We start from the raw sequence: 24,759 nt of genomic DNA, 5'->3' as shown, positions 1-24,759 counted from the left end.
AGTTGAATCTTCTTTTTTTCTCGGGCAGTTAACAAAATTAATGTGCAACACAAGAAATGTGCAACAGTCCACATTTTGTACATATACTCCACAGTTTCTCTATTTACTGTTATATTTGGAGAATACGTTATATGTATTGTGTATGGTAGTATAAGACATACCCTAGTATGCTAGTAGCTCGTTAGACTCCTTACATGTTCCGTAGACAAGTCTGCTCTCACACGAATGGTTTCCCAATCGTGCAGTTGGTGAGATTATCTTGCGTTTGGCAGCCCATGTCCATCATCCTGAATTTGTCACATAAATTTCTTCTCGTGTATTTCTATCCTGTTTAACCAGCATAATTATCACTCGTTTTTCCATCACCTGATCATTATTCAATTATTTGATCAAGGATACTCACGCCATATATTCCACGGGATCTTGAGAGCCTAAACACATAAATATAATAGAAACTTTTAAGATCACACGAACTGCATATATGCAGACGATAGTTATAATGAATCTCCAAGTATTTCCTTCAAAGGTTAGTCGTCTGGCATAGATCACTAACTCCTCCGGTGATTCATCAACTGAATATTCCAATAGAGGCAAAGAATAAGCTCTAATATGAAGGGGGGGGGGGGGGGTTCCCCGGATGCACCCAGGTCTTCACCCTCTCTCTCTCTGTCTCTCTCTCTCTCTCTCTCTCTCTCTCTCTCTCTCTCTCTCTCTCTCTCTCTCTCTCTCTCTCTCTCTCTCTCTCTCTCTCTCTCTCTCTCTCTCTGTCTCTCTCTCTCTCTCTGTCCCTCTCTGTCTCTCTCTCTGTCTCTCTCTGTCTCTCTCTCTGTCTCTCTCTCTCTCTCTCTCTCTCTCTCTCTCTCTCTCTCTCTCTCTCTCTCTCTCTCTCTCTCTCTCTCTCTCTCTCTCTCTCTCTCTCTCTCTCTCTCTCTCTCTCTCTCTCTCTCTCTCTCTCTCTCTCTCTCTCTCTCTCTCTCTCTCTCTCTCTCTCTCTCTCTCTCTCTCTCTCTCTCTCTCTCTCTCTCTTTCTCTCTCTCTCTCTCTCTCTCTCTCTCTCTCTCTCTCTCTCTCTCTCTCTCTCTCTCTCTCTCTCTCTCTCTCTCTCTCTCTCTCTCTCTCTCTCTCTCTCTCTCTCTCTCTCATTCCCTTCCCCCACGTCTCTTCCCATTTTCTCCCTCCCCAACTTTCTCCTCCAAGATTCCCCCTCTTCTCTCCAGCTCTCCTCCGCCCCCTTTCCTACCCTCTCCTCGTTTATCAACATCCCCTCTCTCCAACCTCTTCCCCATTCTCCTCCCTCTTTTACCTCTCCCCCAGTCTCCCCCTCTCTTCAGACATCGCCCATCCTAACCCTTTTCTTCGTTTGTGAGTTGGGTTATTGATTGTTATTCACTGAGTTATTATTCAACACTTTCTCGTGAAGGATTACACCGTCTCACGCCGAGTATACGACACTGACGCTGCCTTAGTCTCGAGAGGCAGACAAATACAACATATTTGTATGTTGTAATTTATTTATACAAGAAGGTAGAGTTAGTTGGGTGAGCGCAGAGTTTGGTAATTAATTATTATAACCCTGTGGCCCAGGTTGTGACCATTAGGACGGATGACGACAATAAGTTCCTCACCATTCCCAAGGGCCGTCGCACCATCGTGGGCTCCACGTCGTCTGCAGAAACTCTCATTGGTGAAGGTAAACCATTTCATCATCCTTTAGTTTGCTCCCTTTCCCTTGGTCTGTGGCAGGGAGTCTACCTACCCAAATACCCTGCTCATGCCAAGCTGTTTTTAGTTTAGCAAATTTTTTACTGTTTTCTCGTTCATCTCGAGACTGGAAGGACGCGCGGAAGTCGCAGCTATATACATTGATTTATGAGAATATGCTGCATAATTAAAATACGATTCTCAATGATCCAGTCGAGCTTAAACCTGGCGCCCTGCGTTATCTTTGGTAGAGACCAGTCTAAGCCAACCAGACAGCCCGACAGAGATATCCACAGCCACCCTGGTGGGAGGGTCGGCCATGATGGGGTTCTCAGAGTGGCGGTTGCCCTTCGAGGGTGAACGCCATAGTCGCAGTCGTCGACCGTCCCGCATCCTGGACGCCATCACCTCCCCTCCCCGCCCCTGCTCCGTCCCCAGACGCTCTCTCCCGCGCAGGATGTCGTCGCTGGAGGAGCGCCCTCAGGTCAGTCTCTATCCCTTACCTAGTTAGTGTGTGCATACCCCCCTAGCAACATCTTTGATATCTTATGGTTAAACAAATGTAATTTAATGTACCTGCTCTTAGGCATATGTCATAATTTTCACTTAACTTATAGCTTTTTCGGAAATGTTGTCTTACATATATTGGTGTTTTTCAGTGATACAAGGGATTTATTTATTTATTTATTTATTTATTTATTTATTTATTTATTTATTTATTTATTTATTTATTTATTTATTTATTTATTTATTTATTATTTATTTATTTATTTATTTATTTATATATATACAAGAAGGTACATTGGGTTTGTGAGAATACATAGCATAGTATTTACAATCTTGTAAAGCCACTAGTACGCGCAGCGTTTCGGGCAGGTCCTTAATCTAACAGATAATTTTTAGTAGGTAAATTCTAGCGGAATTAATAAAATGATGACAGATACATTGCAAGTAAGAAAAAATGAGATGATATATAAACAGACAGGTATACCCTGTCTGTGTTAACTTAATTCCCAGACTATGTTTAGGGCTAAAGTATAGTTGTTAGTTGGAGAGTAAGCTAATGTCACGGCTTTCCTAACCCTGGGGAGTTGACAGAGCTTAAACTCGACACTAAAACTTGTGAAGAAGCTTGAAGACTAATAGATAGATTCAAGACAAACAGATAGGTTAAATACTAATATATAGGTTTAAGACTAGCAGATAGGTTTAAGACTGATATATAAGTAGATTACTCTGGCTTGCAAGATATAAATAAGCACTAGTTTCATTGTTTTGCTTTGGATGTTAAGTTAAATTATCGATCAGGGTTTGAAGGTAAGACTTTTCGAACTCCACCGTTCCAATAGCCAAATTTGAATAGACTTTCTTGGTGTGTTACATTTGGTTAGGCAATATTATGTTAGGTTATGTATAGGTTAAGGACGTATTAGGTTAATATAGTTATCTATGGTTAAATGTAAGGAGATTAACGGGCGAGTGACCGCGGTATTTCCCACTCTCTCCTAACAGCAGGTACCGTTTTCTAAACTTTAGGGAGCTATTTGATTATGCCAAGATATGTTTTAAATAAAAGTTTATTCAGGTAAGGTACATACATACAAGAGGTTTTACAAAAATTGATAGATTTATAGATAGAGCTAGTACATACAATGCCTAAAGCCACTATTACGAAAAGCGTTTCGGGCAGGAATTTTTTGTTATGGGGAAGACTAGTTTTGTTTGTTATGGGGAAGACTAGTTTTGTTATGGGGAAGACTAGTTTTGTTATGGGGAAGACTAGTTTTGTTATGGGGAAGACTAGTTTTGTTATGGGGAAGACTAGTTTTGTTATGGGGAAGACTAGTTTTGTTATGGGGAAGACTAGTTTTGTTATGGGGAAGACTGGTTTTGTTATGGGGAAGACTAGTTTTGTTATGGGGAAGACTGGTTTTGTTATGGGGAAGACTAGTTTTGTTATGGGGAAGACTGGTTTTGTTATGGGGAAGACTAGTTTTGTTATGGGGAAGACTGGTTTTGTTATGGGGAAGACTAGTTTTGTTATGGGGAAGACTAGTTTTGTTTGTTATGGGGAAGACTAGTTTTGTTTGTTATGGGGAAGACTAGTTTTGTTATGGGGAAGACTAGTTTTGTTATGGGGAAGACTAGTTTTGTTATGGGGAAGACTGGTTTTGTTATGGGGAAGACTAGTTTTGTTATGGGGAAGACTAGTTTTGTTATGGGGAAGACTGGTTTTGTTATGGGGAAGACTAGTTTTGTTATGGGGAAGACTAGTTTTGTTATGGGGAAGACTGGTTTTGTTATGGGGAAGACTGGTTTTGTTATGGGGAAGACTAGTTTTGTTATGGGGAAGACTAGTTTTGTTATGGGGAAGACTGGTTTTGTTATGGGGAAGACTAGTTTTGTTATGGGGAAGACTAGTTTTGTTATGGGGAAGATTAGTTTTGTTATGGGGAAGACTAGTTTTGTTATGGGGAAGACTAGTTTTGTTATGGGGAAGACTAGTTTTGTTATGGGGAAGACTGGTTTTGTTATGGGGAAGACTAGTTTTGTTATGGGGAAGACTGGTTTTGTTATGGGGAAGACTAGTTTTGTTATGGGGAAGACTGGTTTTGTTATGGGGAAGACTAGTTTTGTTATGGGGAAGACTAGTTTTGTTATGGGGAAGACTAGTTTTGTTATGGGGAAGACTAGTTTTGTTATGGGGAAGACTGGTTTTGTTATGGGGAAGACTGGTTTTGTTATGGGGAAGACTAGTTTTGTTATGGGGAAGATTAGTTTTGTTATGGGGAAGACTAGTTTTGTTATGGGGAAGACTGGTTTCGTTATGGGGAAGACTAGTTTCGTTATGGGGAAGACTGGTTTTGTTATGGGGAAGACTAGTTTTGTTATGGGGAAGACTGGTTTTGTTATGGGGAAGACTGGTTTTGTTATGGGGAAGACTGGTTTTGTTATGGGGAAGACTGGTTTTGTTATGGGGAAGACTAGTTTTGTTATGGGGAAGACTAGTTTTGTTATGGGGAAGACTAGTTTTGTTATGGGGAAGACTGGTTTTGTTATGGGGAAGACTAGTTTTGTTATGGGGAAGACTAGTTTTGTTATGGGGAAGACTAGTTTTGTTATGGGGAAGACTAGTTTCGAGTGCAGACACTTTGTTCTTTGCAGTTTTCTAAGTCTGTAAAATGCTTCTTTACCTTCCTTGCTAAAGTTGTGGATGTGTTGTGGTAATTGAAGCCTGCTTTAGTGAGGTGAGATCTAGAGTCCTTGACACGCAAAGTGCCACCCACAACTAACTCCCCATTACTTGCATCATGAGGAACTGCTACGGAAATGAGCCTACAATATTTACGTATCCACTTACGATATCTGGAGCTCCTATACTTCCATCGTGGCAGTTTATTTTGTATTTATTAAACAGTTTGCGACCTCCGATCGAAGCGCTCCGAGGTCGTTACTAATGATAAACTTTAGTTGAAGGTAACCTGGTAGCGCCTTGGAGTTCGTATTTTGTAATAAATACAGATGAAGTCGCCATTGCTTATGTGAGCAACTTGTCCTCCTACAAAGAACGTCGCTTTTCGTTCGTATGCGTTACGTAAGACCATAAATTGTCGTGCTAGAAAATGGAAGCGGCTGGCGAAAGTGACGTACTGTCCCGTTTTCTGTTTTGGGTCCTCTGGTAGGTTAGGAGAGGACACTTTACACTGACCGTTTTCTTGACTATGGGAAATCTTAGGAGGACGGACTGATGTAAGAGGGAGAGATTCTGCGAGTCATGTGCCCTCAGGATTCACAAGTGCTTTCTGAATCATGGCCCCGTAAGGCGCCTGACAGCTGTGTGGACAGCGCTTCGGATTCCTAGTCTGAGGTTCTGGGTTCGATCCCCGGTGGAGGCGGAGACAAATGTTTCTTTCACCTTGATGCCCCTGTTACCTAGCAGTAAATAGGTACCTGGAAGTTAGACAGCTGCTACGGGCTGCTTCCTGGGGGTGGAGGCCTGGTTGAGGACCGGGCCGTGGGGACACTAAGCCCAGAAATCATCTCAAGATAACGGTTTCTTAACCAGGGAAGGGAACTATCAAGGGGAAAGCACCAAGCCACTAAGGCTATATAGCACTGGGAAGGGGGGGGGGAAGCAGGATAAGGGTTTGAGGTGGGACGGGAGGAAGGAATGGTGAGCGGTTTCTTAACCAATGAGCTGCATATAATATTGGCTATATAACTTGAATCTTACGGGCTCACCATAGCCCGTGCTACATAGATACTTCGACCTGAGTAGCTAAATCTGAAGCAACAACTTGAAGCACAGTTGCGTAAAAATGTCGGTGCCTCAAGGAAATATAACCCACCGCAATACCGACGTGTCTAGGGAGTAATGACCACTAATAGGTTGGGTGTGTGGCTCAGGTTCCTACCATATACATCAGGTAACACGCGTCTACAAGGATGCCTCAACACAAACTTGGATTGATAAATTAAATATAGAACATATTGGCGTCGTTCCACTGGCCTTTCATGCCACAGATTAAATTAATATCTTTTATTATTATTATTATTATTATTATTATTATTATTATTATTATTATTATTATTACAAAACCTTACTGGTTGCAGTGTTTCGTTATTTGTGGTTGCGCTATTTATGGTTATTTATTTATGGTTTTATATATTTATGGTTAACTTCACCTTTCCTAAAGTTATTGAATGTTAGATTTGCATCTTAAAACTGGAATGTGAGAGAAAAATACAAACGATATCTCGTGCGATGGCTGAAGAAAGTTTCCATTTTCAGGGATGGAACAAAATCGAGGCTGCGACATCGGGTTCGGAAGCCGAGGACGAGCAGGACACCCTCGGTATAGGAGCCAGGCGCCGCTCCTCCTCACACAGGTCCCACAGCACCGCCTTGACGTCCTCCTCCGGGTTCCTCCTCGTTGGACCACGAACAAAAGGTGGCAAGAGGCTGAGTTGCGAGAGTGAAGCAGCTTTCTCTGCTCTTGGCGCCCTGGCTTCTCCTCGCTCCAGTGTCCACACGGCCACGCCCAGGTCCTCCTTCCAGGTAGGCCTACACCTTCTGGTCTCAACACGTCCTCGACCAGGTCCTCTTTCCAGGTAGGCCTACACCTTCTGGTCTCAACACGTCCTCGACCAGGTCCTCTTTCCAGGTAGGCCTACACCTTCTGGTCTCAACACGTCCTCGACCAGGTCCTCTTTCCAGGTAGGCCTACACCTTCTTATCTCAACACGTCCTCGACCAGGTCCTCATTCCAGGTAGGCCTACAGGTCCTTGTCTCCTAACGCCCAGGCCCAGGTCGACCGGTCACGACAACCTGCAGGTCTTCCCTCCAAGTACAGGTGATACAAGGGTAGTGTTAAGGTCGCGTTTACCATCCTTGTACTGGAAGATTTTTTTTTGTTAACAAAATATTTGTTAAAAGGATATTTCGTATACGAAATTTGGTTCTCATTAATAGTGCGAGTTGTACGTCTTAAAGAGGTTGGCGTGAGTGTTTAATGCTGCATAATCTGCTGGTCATTATTAATGCTGCATAATCTGTTGGCAGGTTGATACGGGAGAGAAGCTGTCACCCAAGCAGCAAGCAATACTTAACTAGTACCCAGTTAACTATTAAATAAGGAAAACCAATTCTACGACATTAATACTTAGAGCCGGTCGGCCGAGCGGACAGCACGCTGGACTTGTGATCCTGTGATCCCGGATTCGATTCCGGGCGCCGGCGAGAAACAATGGCCAAAGTTTCTTTCACCCTATGGCCCTGTTACCTAGCAGTAAAATAGGTACCTGGTTGTTAGTCAGCTGTCACGGGCTGCTTCCTGGGGGTGGAGGCCTGGTCGAGGACCGGGCCGCGGGGACACTAAAGCCCCGAAATCATCTCAGGATAACCTCAAGATCTAGCATCCATCCGGTTTACTAAGGATGATGGCTCATCCTCCGTTATGTTCTGCAAGAAGGAGTGTAAACAATTACTTCTGAATAAGTTGCATGAGATAATAATGAAAATATTTGCGGAGCAATGCTACGGAATTGAACTCGCGTCGCCAACCATTTTCTCAGAGCTATATGAAACTGCTAATTTCGTATAGTGCCTTGTTAATAACGCAGGAGTGAATCTTCCCTGATTCTTAGATCTTATTGGCTCTTCCTCTCCAGGTGCCAGACTCTCCCTCACACTCCGTGTCCAGAGTCGGGGTCGTCATCACCTCCTCCAGGCAGTCCCAGCGCAGGTGAGGTTCTCCCCCCCCCCTCCCAGTCCTCCGTTCTACCTCCTCCAGGAAGTCTCAGCGCAGACCGCCTGGTACTGCCCTCCGCAAGTACTTACGAACGTGTACATTTTTCCTCAATCTTTGACGGCTTTGGTTACATTTATTAAACAGTTTACAAGCATGAAAACTTGCCAATCAACTGTTGTTATTGTTATAAACAGCCTCCTGGTGCTTCGGAGCTAATTAACTGTTTAATACTTGTAAACAAAGCCGCCAAAGATTGAGGAAAGATGTACACGTTCGCAAGTGCTTGCGTAACTGCTTCGTGAATCTGGCCCCTCAGGTATATATCTGTTTGCAAATAAGCACAGGTTGTGTGGGGCGTGAGATGCTGCACCACGCCAGATGGGAACACAGTAATACCTCTTGTATAGTGACACTCCTCTTATGATATAGTGGCACACCTCTTTAATAGTGTCACATCTATCAAATGGTGTGTGGTCTAGTGTAGTGTCCCCAGTACTCTGATATAGTGTCTCACCTCTCATATAGTGTCCCCAGCACTCTTGATATAGTGTCTCACCTCTCATATAGTGTCCCCAGCACTGATATAGTGTCCCCATCACTCTGATATAGTGTCTCACCTCTCATATAGTGTCCTCAGCACTGATATAGTGTCTCACCTCTCATATAGTGTCCCCAGCACTCTGATATAGTGTCTCACCTCTCATATAGTGTCCCCAGCACTCTGATATAGTGTCTCACCTCTCATATAGTGTCCCCAGCACTGATATAGTGTCTCACCTCTCATATAGTGTCCTCAGCACTGATATAGTGTCTCACCTCTCATATAGTGTCCTCAGCACTGATATATTGTGTCTCACCACTCATATAGTGTCCCCAACACTCTGATATAGTGTCTCACCACTCTTATAGTGTCCCCAGCACTCTGATATAGTGTCTCACCACTCATATAGTGTCCCCAGTACTCTGATATAGTGTCTCACCTCTCATATAGTGTCCCCAGCACTCTGATATAGTGTCTCACCTCTCATATAGTGTCCCCAGCACTCTGATATAGTGTCTCACCTCTCATATAGTGTCCTCAGCACTGATATAGTGTCTGACCTCTCATATAGTGTCCTCAGCACTGATATAGTGTCTCACCACTCATATAGTGTCCCCAACACTCTGATATAGTGTCTCACCACTCTTATAGTGTCCCCAGCACTCTGATATAGTGTCTCACCACTCATATAGTGTCCCCAGTACTCTGATATAGTGTCTCACCTCTCATATAGTGTCCCCAGCACTGATATAGTGTCTCACCTCTCATATAGTGTCCCCAGCACTCTGATATAGTGCCTCACCTCTCATATAGTGTCCCCAGTACTCTGATATAGTGTCTCACCTCTCATATAGTGTCCCCAGTACTCTGATATAGTGTCTCACCACTCATATAGTGTCCCCAACACTCTGATATAGTGTCTCACCTCTCATATAGTGTCCCCAGTACTCTGATATAGTGTCTCACCACTCATATAGTGTCCCCAACACTCTGATATAGTGTCTCACCTCTCATATAGTGTCCCCAGCACTCTGATATAGTGTCTCACCTCTCATATAGTGTCCCCAGTACTCTGATATAGTGTCTCACCTCTCATATAGTGTCCCCAACACTCTGATATAGTGTCTCACCTCTCATATAGTGTCCCCAACACTCTGATATAGTGTCTCACCTCTCATATAGTGTCCCCAACACTCTGATATAGTGTCTCACCACTCATATAGTGTCCCCAACACTCTGATATAGTGTCTCACCACTCATATAGTGTCCCCAACACTCTGATATAGTGTCTCACCACTCATATAGTGTCCCCAACACTCTGATATAGTGTCTCACCACTCATATAGTGTCCCCAACACTCTGATATAGTGTCTCACCACTCATATAGTGTCCCCAGCACTCTGATATAGTGTCTCACCACTCATATAGTGTCCCCAGCACTCTGATATAGTGTCTCACCACTCATATAGTGTCCCCAGTACTCTGATATAGTGTCTCACCACTCATATAGTGTAACCAACACTCTGATATAGTGTCTCACCTCTCATATAGTGTCCCCAGCACTCTGATATAGTGTCTCACCACTCATATAGTGTCCCCAACACTCTGATATAGTGTCTCACCACTCATATAGTGTCCCCCAACACTCTGATATAGTGTCTCACCACTCTTATAGTGTCCCCAGCACTCTGATATAGTGTCTCACCTCTCATATAGTGTCCCCAACACTCTGATATAGTGTCTCACCTCTCATATAGTGTCCCCAGCACTCTGATATAGTGTCTCACCTCTCATATAGTGTCCCCAGCACTCTGATATAGTGTCTCACCACTCATATAGTGTCCCCCAACACTCTGATATAGTGTCACCACTCATATAGTGTCCCCCAACACTGATATAGTGTCTCACCTCTCATATAGTGTCCCCAACACTCTGATATAGTGTCTCACCACTCATATAGTGTCCCCAGCACTCTGATATAGTGTCTCACCACTCATATAGTGTCCCCAACACTCTGATATAGTGTCTCACCACTCTTATAGTGTCCCCAACACTCTGATATAGTGTCTCACCTCTCATATAGTGTCCCCAACACTCTGATATAGTGTCTCACCTCTCATATAGTGTCCCCAACACTCTGATATAGTGTCTCACCACTCATATAGTGTCCCCAACACTGATATAGTGTCTCACCACTCTTATAGTGTCCCCAACACTGATATAGTGCCTCACCACTCTTATAGTGTCCCCAACACTCTGATATAGTGTCTCACCTCTCATATAGTGTCCCCAACACTCTGATATAGTGTCTCACCACTCATATAGTGTCCCCAACACTCTGATATAGTGTCTCACCTCTCATATAGTGTCCCCAACACTCTGATATAGTGTCTCACCACTCATATAGTGTCCCCAGCACTCTGATATAGTGTCTCACCTCTCATATTGTGTCCCCAACACTGATATAGTGTTTCACCACTCTTATAGTGTCCCCAACACTCTGATATAGTGTCTCACCACTCATATAGTGTCCCCCAACACTCTGATATAGTGTCTCACCTCTCATATATCTAGTCTCTGTCTTCTGATACAGTCATCTCTCCTGGTTCTGGGTGCTCTTTGTTTCTGGCGGATAACATATTTGATCATGTAAGTCAGCTGTTCTTATCGGTCGTAACAGGAGCAGCAGCGCATCTGCCGCGGCGGCCTTCGCTGTGGCCACGGCCGGCTCCAGCAACCCGAGGGACCTGCCCAAGACCCCGCCCCTCGGCCGCTTCTCCGTGGGCGGGGAGGGACGCCGCTCCTCCTTCAGGGAGCGACCTCGCCAGGAGTCCATCATATCGACGGCGGCCACTATGCGGGTGCTCAACGTCCTCCGGCACTGGGTCTCTAAGCACTCTCAAGTAATTATTCAGTCCTTATGTTATTAACTTAGATCTTCCTTCATGGCCTCTGTCTCTTGTGGTGTTGTTGTGTTACTGTGGTGCCCCCCCCCCCTCGCCAGCCCCTGACAGACGCAAGTTCGAGTCCATCATATAACCTCATATATTTCCTCATAGATATATATCACGTTCTTGTGATTACATTGTGCTTTGATGTCTTTCCTGTTCGTCTTTATTAATACAAATAATCATTGCGGAGTTCGCTGCAGTTTCGTGAACAGAGAACAAAGAAAACGGGTGACCTTCTTTTGCTGCAGGACTTCGATACTGACCCGCGACTCAGGAATATGACCATCGAGTTCCTGGAGGACCTGGTGTGCTGCCCGACGCTGCTGCCGGCCGAGCACAAGGCCGCCTCCCAGCTGCTGCGTCTCCTCACCAAGGAGGAGCCCGCTAACCCCCACGTCGACCTCAACACCCTCCTCGCACCCCCCACGGTACGTCGACCTGTAGTACCCTTCCCCTCCCCCCGCCCCCCACGGTACGTCGACCTTTAGTACCCTTCCCTCCCCCCCCCACGGTACGTCGACCTGTAGTACCCTTCCCCCCCCCACGGTACGTCGACCTGTAGTACCCTTCCCCCCCTCCCGCCCCCCACGGTACGTCGACCTTCAGTACCCTTCCCCTCCCCCCGCCCCCCACGGTACGTCGACCTTTAGTACCCCTCCTCCACCCCCCCACGGTACGTCGACCTTTAGTACCCCTCCCCAACCCCAACCCCCACGGTACGTGGCCCCGTAGTACCCTCCCCTTCCCCCCCCCACGGTACGTCGAGCTGTAGTACCCTTCCCCTCCCCCCCCCCCCACGGTACGTCGACCTGTAGTACCCTTCCCTTCACACCCCCCCTCCCCCTCGGAGCGTCGACCTCAACACCCGAAAATACCTCGAAGATATTTATAATATCTTTATTATAAATAATTATAATTAAATAATATGGCTAATAACGTATAAATCATCGTATATGTAACTGTCACTCAGCATGGCCAGCAAGGTCAGTAATATTTGTTTATTTCAGACGCCGAGCAAGGAGAGCATCGAGACGCTGTCAGCGCTGGAAGTTGCCGAACAGATGACCTACATTGACCATCAGATCTTCGTGGCCATTAGGAGCGAGTAAGTGTCCTCATTCTTTTATGTTGGCTTCCAGACTAGCAGGCTACAGGAGGGGCAACTAGCACGGCCTTCATACACTAGTAACGGATCACAGTTATTATCACTGGATTTATACAGTGTTGTTTTATAGCGTTGTAACACAGTTGCTGTGCCAAGGACACTTCTCTGCCTCATTCAGACACCTTGCGTCACACAAACACATACTCTGCCTCATTCAGACACCTTGCGTCACACAAACACATACTCTGCCTCATTCAGACACCTTGCGTCACACAAACACACTCTGCCTCATTCAGACACCTTGCGTCACACAAACACATACTCTGCCTCATTCAGACACCTTGCGTCACACAAACACACTCTGCCTCATTCAGACACCTTGCGTCACACAAACACATACTCTGCCTCATTCAGACACCTTGCGTCACACAAACACACTCTGCCTCATTCAGACACCTTGCGTCACACAAACACATACTCTGCCTCATTCAGACACCTTGCGTCACACAAACACATACTCTGCCTCATTCAGACACCTTGCGTCACACAAACACACACTCTGCCTCATTCAGACACCTTGCGTCACACAAACACATACTCTGCCTCATTCAGACAGTGGGGGGGGGGCCTAGTAGCCTGGTGGATAGCACGCAGGACTCGTAATTCTGTGGCGCAGGTTCGATTCCCACACCAGGCAGAAACAAGTGGGCAAAGTTTCTTTCACCCTGAATGCCCCTGTTACCTAGCAGTAAATAGGTACCTGGGAGTTAGTCAGCTGTCACAGGCTGCTTCCTGGGGTAGGTGTGTGTGTGGTGTAGAAAAAAAAGTAGTTAGTAAACAGTTGATTGACAGTTGAGAGGCGGGCCGAAAGAGCAAAGCTCAACCCCCACAAACACAACTAGGTGAATACAGTTGCTCTGCCTTATAGACGCATAATAACACCCCCCCCCCCCTCATTCCGGGTACTGTACTGTACCCTCTGAGATGGCCCGAGTCACTCCCATCTCTGTGGTTCTTACAGCACACACTCACTCTACTGAACCTATTCAACCTTGATCATCCTTAGGGCTTCACTTTTCTGAGAAAGATATAAACGTCATGGCAGTGTGTAGGTAGGAAGTGTATATGAATGCTATCACACTGATGACTATGTGTGTGTTGTTGAGTTGCTGGAGTTGAGATGCTGGTGATGAGTTGATGGTGTTGACTAACATTATGTGTGGCCTCGTGCCTGTCTCCTCCTGCCAGGGAGTTCCTCAAGACGGCGTGGATGAAGCCAGACAAGCAGCTCAGAGCCCCTGACATACTTCTCATCACCCGTCGCTTTAATGAGGTCAGTTCCTTCCCTCGCCCAGTTGTATTGTCTTGTAAATCAACTAAGATGGTTCTTAGAAGCGAAAGCAGTGTATTAACTCCCGGTGCTACATAGCCTTCCCAACTTGGTGCCTTCTTTTGATAATTACTTACTTAGTTACTGATACTGTTCCTAAAATCCCCTTATATATTTGTTGATATAAAATATAAAATAAGTATTAAAACCAACACTTTATATCTCATTCGTTTTGTTTATTAACATAATGAGACACTTTGCCATTTAAACAGCTTTGCTAGACTATGAAGAGTGTAAGTGCGCGAGTGTGTGGCCGTTAATTACAATTACAACTAATTACAAATTAATTACAACTCTTGGTTCGTCAAGAGTATTAGCAGATTCTACAGCATCCGGGGCACTATTAAACAGTCATTGAAGCCGTACGTTGAAGTCCAAGCCGCGTTCCTGAACTTCTCATGTACACACACACACACACACACACACACACACACACACACACACACACACACACACACACACACACACACACACACACACACACACACACACACACACACACACACACACACACACACACACACACACACACACACACACACACACACACACACACACACACACACACACACACACACACTACCGAGTAGACCCGAGAAATCCAGGAACGAGGGTTCGATCCCACCGCACGGTCTCAATATTTATTCGTGAATTCGTGACGTATGCCTGTGATGTCACGGGGACTCAGTTATTGTTTACCGCTGCTGCTGCTACAGATGTCGCGACTGGTGGTATCCGAGGTTATCCGGGGCGCCACGCTGGCCTCCCGCATCGCTGTTATCGAGAAGTGGGTCGCCGTGGCTGATATCTGCCGCTGTCTTCACAACTACAATGGCGTCCTGCAGGTCAGTCAGGCGGCTCTCCCGCCGTCATTAATTGATTGCCGATGGGAATTATTACGATGTGCTTTTGTTTAGACTCGTTTTGTCGTTTGTTTACATTTTTAGACACACGCACACGCACGCACGCACGCACGCACGCACGCACGCACGCACATATATAGTTGCCACAACTAGGTGAACACACAGTTGATTGACAGTTGAGAGGCGGGACCAAAGAGCCAAAGCTCATCCCCTGCAAGCACAATTAGGTGAGTACACACACACACACACATACACACACACACACACACACACACACACACACACACACACACACACACACACACACACACACACACACACACACACACACACACACACACACACACACATACACACACACACACACACACAAGCACAAACGCACACACACACACTCCCTACATATTCTCTCTCTCTCTCCATCAATAGTAGAATGAATGGTAGAAAATCTTCCATCAGCAGAGGAGGAGGAAGACTTGTGAGACAGTCCTCTCAGTGGTGTGTGTGTGTGTGTGTGTGTGTGTGTGTGTGTGTGTGTGTGTGTGTGTGTGTGTGTGTGTGTGTGTGTGTGTGTGTGTGTGTGTGTGTGTGTGTTTGTGTGTGTGTGTGTGTGTGTGAGGAAAGGCGACGACAGTGTAGGGGGGAGGGAGCAACAAAGGAGGAACAAGGAGGTGGAATATAAGACAATAAGGACATTTAAACTCTTATTATTATTTTGCAAAACAATGCGGGAAGGAAGGAAGGAGGCCTTTTGAAGATAGCTATGGCGATAATTTATGAAAGAACACAGGTTGATGTAGAAACTTTAGGGTGTTATGCTGGTTAAGTTTCTCGTGCCTATTATGTATTCAAGGTTACAATGCAAACTTTATGGTTTTTGATATATCAGTGTAAATCAGAAGTGGGATATTCAAAGCTTAAATGAGTCTATGGGACACGGGCATTTTGGACACCGAATCTACCAACTTAGTATCTGATTTTGTTAACATTAACAAAATGTACGTATTCTCTCATGTCCCCAGATGCAGGAATGTGACCTGATGTATTTGTGAAGGAGATACACTAACCATCATGCAGAAAGATATCAATCATCCATATAGTTCACATTTACATTCTTATGTATATATATATTATAATACAGTTTACCTTTGAATATCTCAAGACATGGTATATATTATCATATTCTGTAAATATATGTAAACTTGTGATTATGTAAAGCCGAGCCTAACTCTGGCTGGTGTCTACAGGTGTGTGCAGCCTTCCAGAACTCCTCTGTGTTTCGACTCAAGAAAACATGGGAAAAAGTCTCCAAAACTGTGAGTAAGAGAAAAGGATAAGTCTGGATGAGTGCTTGTACGTAATGGAACTATTTCTGACACTTTACATTATTTATACAAATAATAGCCTAATATCCGTGTTTTTAAAAAGAACATTTGTAGCGTATTTTAAAACTACAACAAAACGCCTTCTACACGACACAGCTCACAACACTCTCCATTATGTAAATGGGGAGAGAAAAAAGAAGATAAATAGACCTTTTCGATAACGCTTCACCGGTAGGACCTTCATCATATTAATTTAGATTTGGTAAAGTGCATATAAGCGTGACGTCATTTATAAAATAAAGGCAACTTTCTTGCTTTTTCTACGTCGCTGTCAACACTTTGTCATCTCTACAAGCAAGTTATGCTGTATACGACTTACTCGGAAAAAATCAAACTTACTTTATATGAAAAGAGGAAATTGCAGAAAGCCTATTGGCCTGTGCGAGGTAGCCTATTGGCCTGTGCGAGGTAGCCTATTGGCCTATGCGAGGTAGCTCTTATTTATACTCTCCTATAATCAGTCACATATTTGTCTAACTATCGCAAGAGGCAACACAGCAGTCTATAGTAGTATTTTAGTAGCTAGCAATCTCTTCCATAAATTATTTATTCTATTTGCAAACCAATATTTGGCCAGGTCTTTTCTGAGTCTACGCTTAATTAATTCGTATTCTATTTATTTAGCACCTTATTAATATATTTACTCATATTAATATTTATTAATATATTTCGCACCCAATTAATATCTCCATTTGTGTACATCAATTAAGTCTCCTTTACTCCTCATAAGTGCGGTGCTAATGTTCGTGACAACCTGATTATCCTTCTGTGTACGCTATTATTAATAATTTCAAGCTCTTCAAAGGTTCAGCTCTCTGGCCATCCACACTCGCCTGAACCAGTCAACTTATGTCTCAGCTACAGTCTTTACCGTATATACCTCACCATTCAAATCTGATGAATACTTTCTCCGTCTTATCTTTTTCTCTTCGTTGTTATAATATTATCTTTACAATATCTGTTTGTATCCAACGTACTTAAGATTTCCCCTTCCTCCCGCCCGTCCCCTAATGTCCATGTAGCGAGCTATGATTTACTTTGAAAATAATGTATGTTTAGTCTTTTGAATTCATGTGTAACCTATTTATGATGGCATGTCACACACTGTGGTGCTGGGTACGCTTGATATCATGCACTGTGGTGCTTGATACACCGGATATCATGCACTGTGGTGCTTGGTACACCGGATATCATGCACTGTGGTGCTGGGTACACTTGATATCATGCACTGTGGTGCTGGGTACACTTGATATCATGCACTGTGGTGCTGGGTACACTTGATATCATGCACTGTGGTGCTGGGTACACTTGATATCATGCACTGTGGTGCTGGGTACACTTGATATCATGCACTGTGGTGCTTGATACACCGGATATCATGCACTGTGGTGCTGGGTACACTTGATATCATGCACTGTGGTGCTGGGTACACTTGATATCATGCACTGTGGTGCTGGGTACACTTGATATCATGCACTGTGGTGCTGGGTACACTTGATATCATGCACTGTGGTGCTGGGTACACTTGATATCATGCACTGTGGTGCTGGGTACACTTGATATCATGCACTGTGGTGCTTGATACACCGGATATCATGCACTGTGGTACTTGGTACACCGGATATCATGAATTGTGGTGCTTGGTACACCGGATATCATGAATTGTGGTGCTTGGTACACCGGATATCATGCATTGTGGTGCTTGGTACACCGGATATCATGAATTGTGGTGCTTGGTACACCGGATATCATGCATTGTGGTGCTTGGTTCACCGGATATCATGCATTGTGTTGCTTGGTACACCGGATATCATGCACTGTGGTGCTTGGTACACCGGATATCATGCACTGTGGTGCTGGGTACACCGGATATCATGCACTGTGGTGCTGGGTACACCGGATATCATGCACTGTGGTACTTGGTACACCGGATATCATGCATTGTGTTGCTTGGTACACCGGATATCATGCACTGTGGTGCTGGGTACACCGGGTATCATGCACTGTGGTGCTTGGTACACCGGATATCATGCACTGTGGTACTTGGTACACCGGATATCATGCATTGTGTTGCTTGGTACACCGGATATCATGCATTGTGTTGCTTGGTACACCGGGTATCATGCATTGTGTTGCTGGGTACACCGGATATCATGCACTGTGGTGCTGGGTACACCGGATATCATGCACTGTGGTGCTGGGTACACCGGGTATCATGCACTGTGGTGCTGGGTACACCGGGTATCATGCACTGTGGTACTGGGTACACCGGGTATCATGCACTGTGGTGCTTGGTACACCGGGTATCATGCATTGTGTTGCTTGGTACACCGGATATCATGCACTGTGGTGCTGGGTACACCGGGTATCATGCACTGTGGTACTGGGTACACCGGGTATCATGCACTGTGGTACTGGGTACACCGGATATCATGCACTGTGGTACTGGGTACACCGGATATCATGCACTGTGGTACTGGGTACACCGGGTATCATGCACTGTGGTACTGGGTACACTTGATATCATGCACTGTGGTGCTGGGTACACCGGGTATCATGCACTGTGGTACTGGGTACACTTGATATCATGCACTGTGGTGCTGGGTACACTTGATATCATGCACTGTGGTACTGGGTACACTTGATATCATGCATTGTGTTGCTTGGTACACCGGATATCATGCACTGTGGTGCTTGGTACACCGGATATCATGCACTGTGGTGCTGGGTACACCGGATATCATGCACTGTGGTACTTGGTACACCGGATATCATGCACTGTGGTACTTGGTACACCGGATATCATGCATTGTGTTGCTTGGTACACCGGATATCATGCATTGTGTTGCTTGGTACACCGGATATCATGCATTGTGTTGCTTGGTACACCGGATATCATGCACTGTGGTGCTGGGTACACCGGATATCATGCATTGTGTTGCTTGGTACACCGGATATCATGCATTGTGTTGCTTGGTACACCGGATATCATGCATTGTGTTGCTTGGTACACCGGATATCATGCACTGTGGTACTGGGTACACCGGGTATCATGCACTGTGGTGCTTGGTACACCGGGTATCATGCATTGTGTTGCTTGGTACACCGGATATCATGCACTGTGGTACTGGGTACACCGGATATCATGCACTGTGGTACTGGGTACACCGGATATCATGCACTGTGGTACTGGGTACACCGGATATCATGCACTGTGGTGCTGGGTACACCGGGTATCATGCACTGTGGTGCTGGGTACACCGGGTATCATGCACTGTGGTACTGGGTACACCGGGTATCATGCATTGTGGTGCTTGGTACACCGGGTATCATGCATTGTGTTGCTTGGTACACCGGATATCATGCACTGTGGTACTGGGTACACCGGGTATCATGCATTGTGGTGCTGGGTACACCGGGTATCATGCACTGTGGTACTGGGTACACCGGGTATCATGCACTGTGGTGCTGGGTACACCGGGTATCATGCATTGTGGTGCTTGGTACACCGGGTATCATGCATTGTGTTGCTTGGTACACCGGATATCATGCACTGTGGTACTGGGTACACCGGATATCATGCACTGTGGTACTGGGTACACCGGATATCATGCACTGTGGTACTGGGTACACCGGATATCATGCACTGTGGTACTGGGTACACCGGATATCATGCACTGTGGTACTGGGTACACCGGATATCATGCACTGTGGTACTGGGTACACCGGGTATCATGCACTGTGGTGCTGGGTACACCGGGTATCATGCACTGTGGTGCTTGGTACACCGGGTATCATGCATTGTGGTGCTGGGTACACTTGATATCATGCACTGTGGTACTGGGTACACCGGATATCATGCACTGTGGTACTGGGTACACCGGGTATCATGCACTGTGGTGCTGGGTACACCGGGTATCACGCATTACAGTGCTTGACACACGAGATGCCACATAAACCCTAACTTTCAAATGTTACAGCCTTGAAATTGTATTTTATCCCAATACCTCGAATGGCCATAAAGCAGAAAGAGTTTCCTACAGACACGGCAGACGCTGGAGAAGCTGCAGGCGCTGGTCTCCTCCGACGGGCGGTTCCGGAGCCTGCGGGACGCTCTCCACCGCTGCGACCCGCCCTGCATCCCCTACCTGGGCATGTACCTCACTGACCTCTCTTTCATAGAAGAAGGCACCCCGAACTTCACGGATGAAAACCTTCTCAATTTTTCAAAGATGAGGATGGTATGTAGCGCAGTCTTGTTAATATATATTTTGTCACGTATTTGTATAGATATTTATTTACAAAGGAAGTTATGACACGTTGATTTTGTTAAATTTATTTGTTATAAGGGACCTGGTGTTCCTCCACAGACAATGTGACCACAGGGTCCTTGTCTCCCACTGCTTAATCCCTGAACCACAACTCACAGAGACCTTTCCTAGACCTCTGAGTGCAACCAGGACCCGACGAAGAAACAATAGTCCTTGGAATATTAAAACTTACACGTCAACCTGCTGATAATGGCGGATTTTCTGGTGTCGAATTCACTCAGTCATCGCCTCTTGTAGATTATTTAATCTGTCTAACATTTATATGATACTCTTTTGTTTGTTGTGTTCTATTTTCTCTTGAATCTGTTTTCCTGTTTTCTCTGTATATTTACCTCGGTATAGGAATTAGTAATGAAAAGTAACTTTGTTCCTGGCAGCATTTCATTAGACATATTATTCATATTATTCATTAGACGTATTAATATTATGATCTCTGGAGTCACAGAGATATTTCACATTTCATTTCTTTACTGACATCATAAAATGGCAGTAAAGAACAAAATATAACACACTCGGGTTTACTCGTGGGTGTTATATTTTGAGATACATATTTTATTTTATTTATTTATATACAAGAAGGTACATTGGGTTTGTGAGAATACATAGCATAGTATTTACAATCTTGTAAAGCCACTAGTACGCGCAGCGTTTCGGGCAGGTCCTTAATCTAACAGATAATTTTAAGTAGGTAAATTCTAGCAGAATTAATAAAATGATAACAAATATAGTGATAACATACACTATACATAATTTGTCCTCCAGTCAAGCAAACATAATGTATTTGTGTCTTGACAGTATATTGTCCTTGAGAAATACTGGCTCACTCGAGCGCCAGAGTTCAACAGGGCCTAAGTCATACAGAGTGTGAGCCTAACTATAATATTACAATATCAATTATCACTCTGTATCCGAAAATTACCAGAATACCTTGACTCTGCCAGTCAGATCTCAGATTATTAATATATCTCATATATAATATGAGCTCCTTGATCCTATTATTATGGTTCGCATTCATCCAATAGGTTTATAACTATTCCACAATTATCTTGAGATGATTTCGGGGCTTAGCGTCCCTGCGGCCCGGTCCTTGACCAGGCCTATTTTTTGTTACATACCCCCAGGAAGCAGCCCGTAACAGCTGTGTAACTCCCATTTACCTATTTACTGCTAGGTGAACAGGTGCATCAGGGTGCAAGAAACTCTGCCCATTTGTTTCCGCCTCCACCAGGGATTGAACCCGGAACCTCAGGGACTACGAATCCCGAGGGCTGACCACTCACCTGTCAGGCCCCCTGACAGTAGACTCCAATGATGTCATTAGGACATTAATGGCTTCCCAGCCACTACGTAACTCGAAGATCAAACCCTCTAAGTTTAAAATCCCGTGGACAGGTCCTCAGCTGACACATTCATCTCTCTGACAGTTCTGGGAGAGTGCGAGATAGTCAAATATGGCTTGAAACTCCCTAGAATTTAATTTTGATTCATATATTTTGCAGTGTTACCGTCTCAGCTTTTCACGGTTTTCACTGTTCATTGTCACCAATCCATTGTAATTTTTCTTTTAATTCTAACATCCAAGTTATTCGTATGTGCTTCTGATCGTCCAGGAAGTATATAAAGGACGTACGTAGAGTACGTCCTTATGTACGTACATAGAGTACGTCCTTATGTACGTACGTAGAGTACGTCCTTATGTACGTACGTAGAGTACGTCCTTATGTACGTACGTAGAGTACGTCCTTATGTACGTACGTAGAGTACGTCCTTATGTACGTACGTAGAGTACGTCCTTATGTACGTACGTAGAGTACGTCCTTATGTACGTACGTAGAGTACGTCCTTATGTACGTACGTAGAGTACGTCCTTATGTACGTACGTATTATTATGCCCGCTATATCCCCCCCCCACAGATTGCTCACGTCATCCGCGAGATCCGACACTTTCAGCAGACGCCCTACAAGATAGAACACAACCCTCGCGTGACATCATACCTGCTGGACCCTACCTTACTGCTGAGCGATGACAACTTGTACCGCATGTCCCTGGACCTGGAGCCGCGCAGGTCCACCCTGACGCACGTCACCGCGCCCCTGCTGGCCGCCACCGCCTCCTCCGCTTCTTCGTCCAGCTCGTCCTCCTGACAGCGGCGCCGGACGGCCGGAGAGATCTGGGTTAGCATCTGAGGCCCGCCCCCCTGGAGCCGTGATGCATAACAGGGGGGCGTAACAGAATGGTCTCTCATACCCAGCACGCCACAGGACCCAAGCAATATACATCATTTCAGAACTGTGACAATATTTATATTATTAGCTATTTTTTGTGTTGGCTTCTAACTTTTTACAGCAGATTACATGCACTGTTTAGAGATGGATTAGTGTACACGAAGTAATGGAGCTGAGTAAGAAGGATAAACATTATGAAATTACCTATTAATTTCCCAATCTATGACACTGGATAGCTTGTAAAAAAAAGAGGCATTTTGACTGATCCTAATGATATTAAGGTAAAGGCATGAAAATTGTTAGTGAACCTTGAGCGTGGTGTGTAGGGTAGTTTGTCGTCACGTGGTGGTGAGGGCTGAGTGTGGCACTGCCTCACCACTGTCGTCACGTGGTGGTGAGGGCTGAGTGTGGCACTGCCTCACCACTGTCGTCACATGGTGGTGAGGGCTGAGTGTGGCACTGCCTCACCACTGTCGTCACGTGGTGGTGAGGGCTGAGTGTGGCACTGCCTCACCACTGTCGTCACGTGGTGGTGAGGGCTGAGTTTGGCACTGCCTCACCACTGTCGTCACGTAGTGGTGAGGGCTGAGTGTGGCACTGCCTCACCACTGTCGTCACGTGGTGGTGAGGGCTGAGTGTGGCACTGCTTCACCACTGTCGTCACGTGGTGGTGAGGGCTGAGTGTGGCACTGCCTCACCACTGTCGTCACGTGGTGGTGAGGGCTGAGTGTGGCACTGCCTCACCAGTGTCGTCACGTGGTGGTGAGGGCTGAGTGTGGCACTGCCTCACCACTGTCATCACGTGGTGGTGAGGGCTGAGTGTGGCACTGCCTCACCACTGTCATCACGTGGTGGTGAGGGCTGAGTGTGGCACTGCCTCACCAGTGTCGTCACGGTGGGGAAGGGCCTCACCCGTCACACTATATTCTCTACATTCCTCTACGTCACACTCTCAAGATGTTATTGTTTGGTTGTTCTTCGATAATAACATAAATTATCATAAATTATAGTTTTATGTGATGCGTGTGAAAATAAATTCACCATATTGAAGTGATATTTACCAGAGACTATAGGCCTAGGTGGAATGTTAGACGCTATGTGGCCTCATCACCTCATATATATACTATAGAGCAGATAATGACGTGTGGCATCGTGCATCTGCAACAAATTAAGAGCTAAAAATGATGATAACTTATATTTGCAGTTATTTTATTATATGTTATTTTATTTTTGATGTGAAGTAATATTTACGTCGAGGATCTTTTTTTTTAATTTTGCCGAAGAAATGATTTGATGTAATGGTCTATATTTATTTTTGTTAATACTTGAGAAATTAATTCCCTTCACAGCACTGATTTACATTTCTTAAAAGCTAAAGTTTAATACATGCCGACTGCGATATCAGTAAACATTCTCCATTAAACCTCTTATATCTTGGTAAGTAGAGGAGCGGCTGGCCTGGTCTCGTTTGCTAATCTCTTTGAAGAGTTACAAGTTTGTCTTTTCAAATCTTCTCAAATTTCTCTCAGGTCACACACAATACAGTCAACTAACACTACCATATATATATTCCTATTCTAAACTGCTCAGCAAAGACTGTTAACTCCAGGTTTTTTCTATATTGAGCATTCTCATTCTCTACCGGGATCTATCACTGTAGTAAAACCTCATTTTTAATTGGCTTTGAACTTAAGATAAAGACATCGCAGTGCTGACTAGTTACCAAAATACTTCGGGTGATCGGTCATCCTCCACCCGACATGAAATGCTGAAAAAATCACAATGTAAAAATATATTCTTAATTGCGTCCATAAAATACTTTTCAAATAATACGTACACATATATGGAATGTAAGTCATCCATGCAGGCCATTTATATGGGGTTTAATATAACATATAATTATTTTATCGTAGGAAGTTTCAGACACAATTTGGGACGCATTCTAAATTGATTTAATTTCAAAAGAATTTGATATCTTACTTGAAATCATCATATTTTTGAGTGATGTGTAAAC

At 44.9% G+C, this 24,759-nt stretch overlaps 1 protein-coding gene across 4 annotated transcripts in view; it reads left to right on the top strand.

The window, feature by feature from the left end:
- Nucleotides 1–24,759, top strand: part of LOC123769535 (ras-specific guanine nucleotide-releasing factor 1) — a 126,419-nt gene that overhangs the window by 100,344 nt on the left and 1,316 nt on the right. For all 4 annotated transcript variants that reach the window (XM_045760757.2, XM_045760756.2, XM_045760755.2 and 1 more), the window contains 12 exons: nucleotides 1,585–1,690; nucleotides 1,953–2,185; nucleotides 6,494–6,760; nucleotides 7,874–7,947; nucleotides 11,175–11,397; nucleotides 11,694–11,873; nucleotides 12,453–12,550; nucleotides 13,799–13,883; nucleotides 14,657–14,785; nucleotides 16,051–16,119; nucleotides 20,232–20,429; nucleotides 22,434–24,759. The exon at nucleotides 22,434–24,759 is cut by the window's right edge and continues 1,316 nt beyond it. In XM_045760757.2, coding sequence (XP_045616713.1) covers nucleotides 1,585–1,690; nucleotides 1,953–2,185; nucleotides 6,494–6,760; nucleotides 7,874–7,947; nucleotides 11,175–11,397; nucleotides 11,694–11,873; nucleotides 12,453–12,550; nucleotides 13,799–13,883; nucleotides 14,657–14,785; nucleotides 16,051–16,119; nucleotides 20,232–20,429; nucleotides 22,434–22,664 — 1,893 coding nt within the window. In that variant the 3' untranslated portion in view covers nucleotides 22,665–24,759. The remainder of the gene's footprint in view (nucleotides 1–1,584; nucleotides 1,691–1,952; nucleotides 2,186–6,493; nucleotides 6,761–7,873; nucleotides 7,948–11,174; nucleotides 11,398–11,693; nucleotides 11,874–12,452; nucleotides 12,551–13,798; nucleotides 13,884–14,656; nucleotides 14,786–16,050; nucleotides 16,120–20,231; nucleotides 20,430–22,433) is intronic.

Source organism: Procambarus clarkii, chromosome 63, assembly GCF_040958095.1.
Source record: "Procambarus clarkii isolate CNS0578487 chromosome 63, FALCON_Pclarkii_2.0, whole genome shotgun sequence".
NCBI classification, from domain to species: domain Eukaryota; kingdom Metazoa; phylum Arthropoda; class Malacostraca; order Decapoda; family Cambaridae; genus Procambarus; species Procambarus clarkii.
Note: the sequence above shows the minus strand (reverse complement) of the source record. Positions and strands in the feature narration are given on the sequence as shown.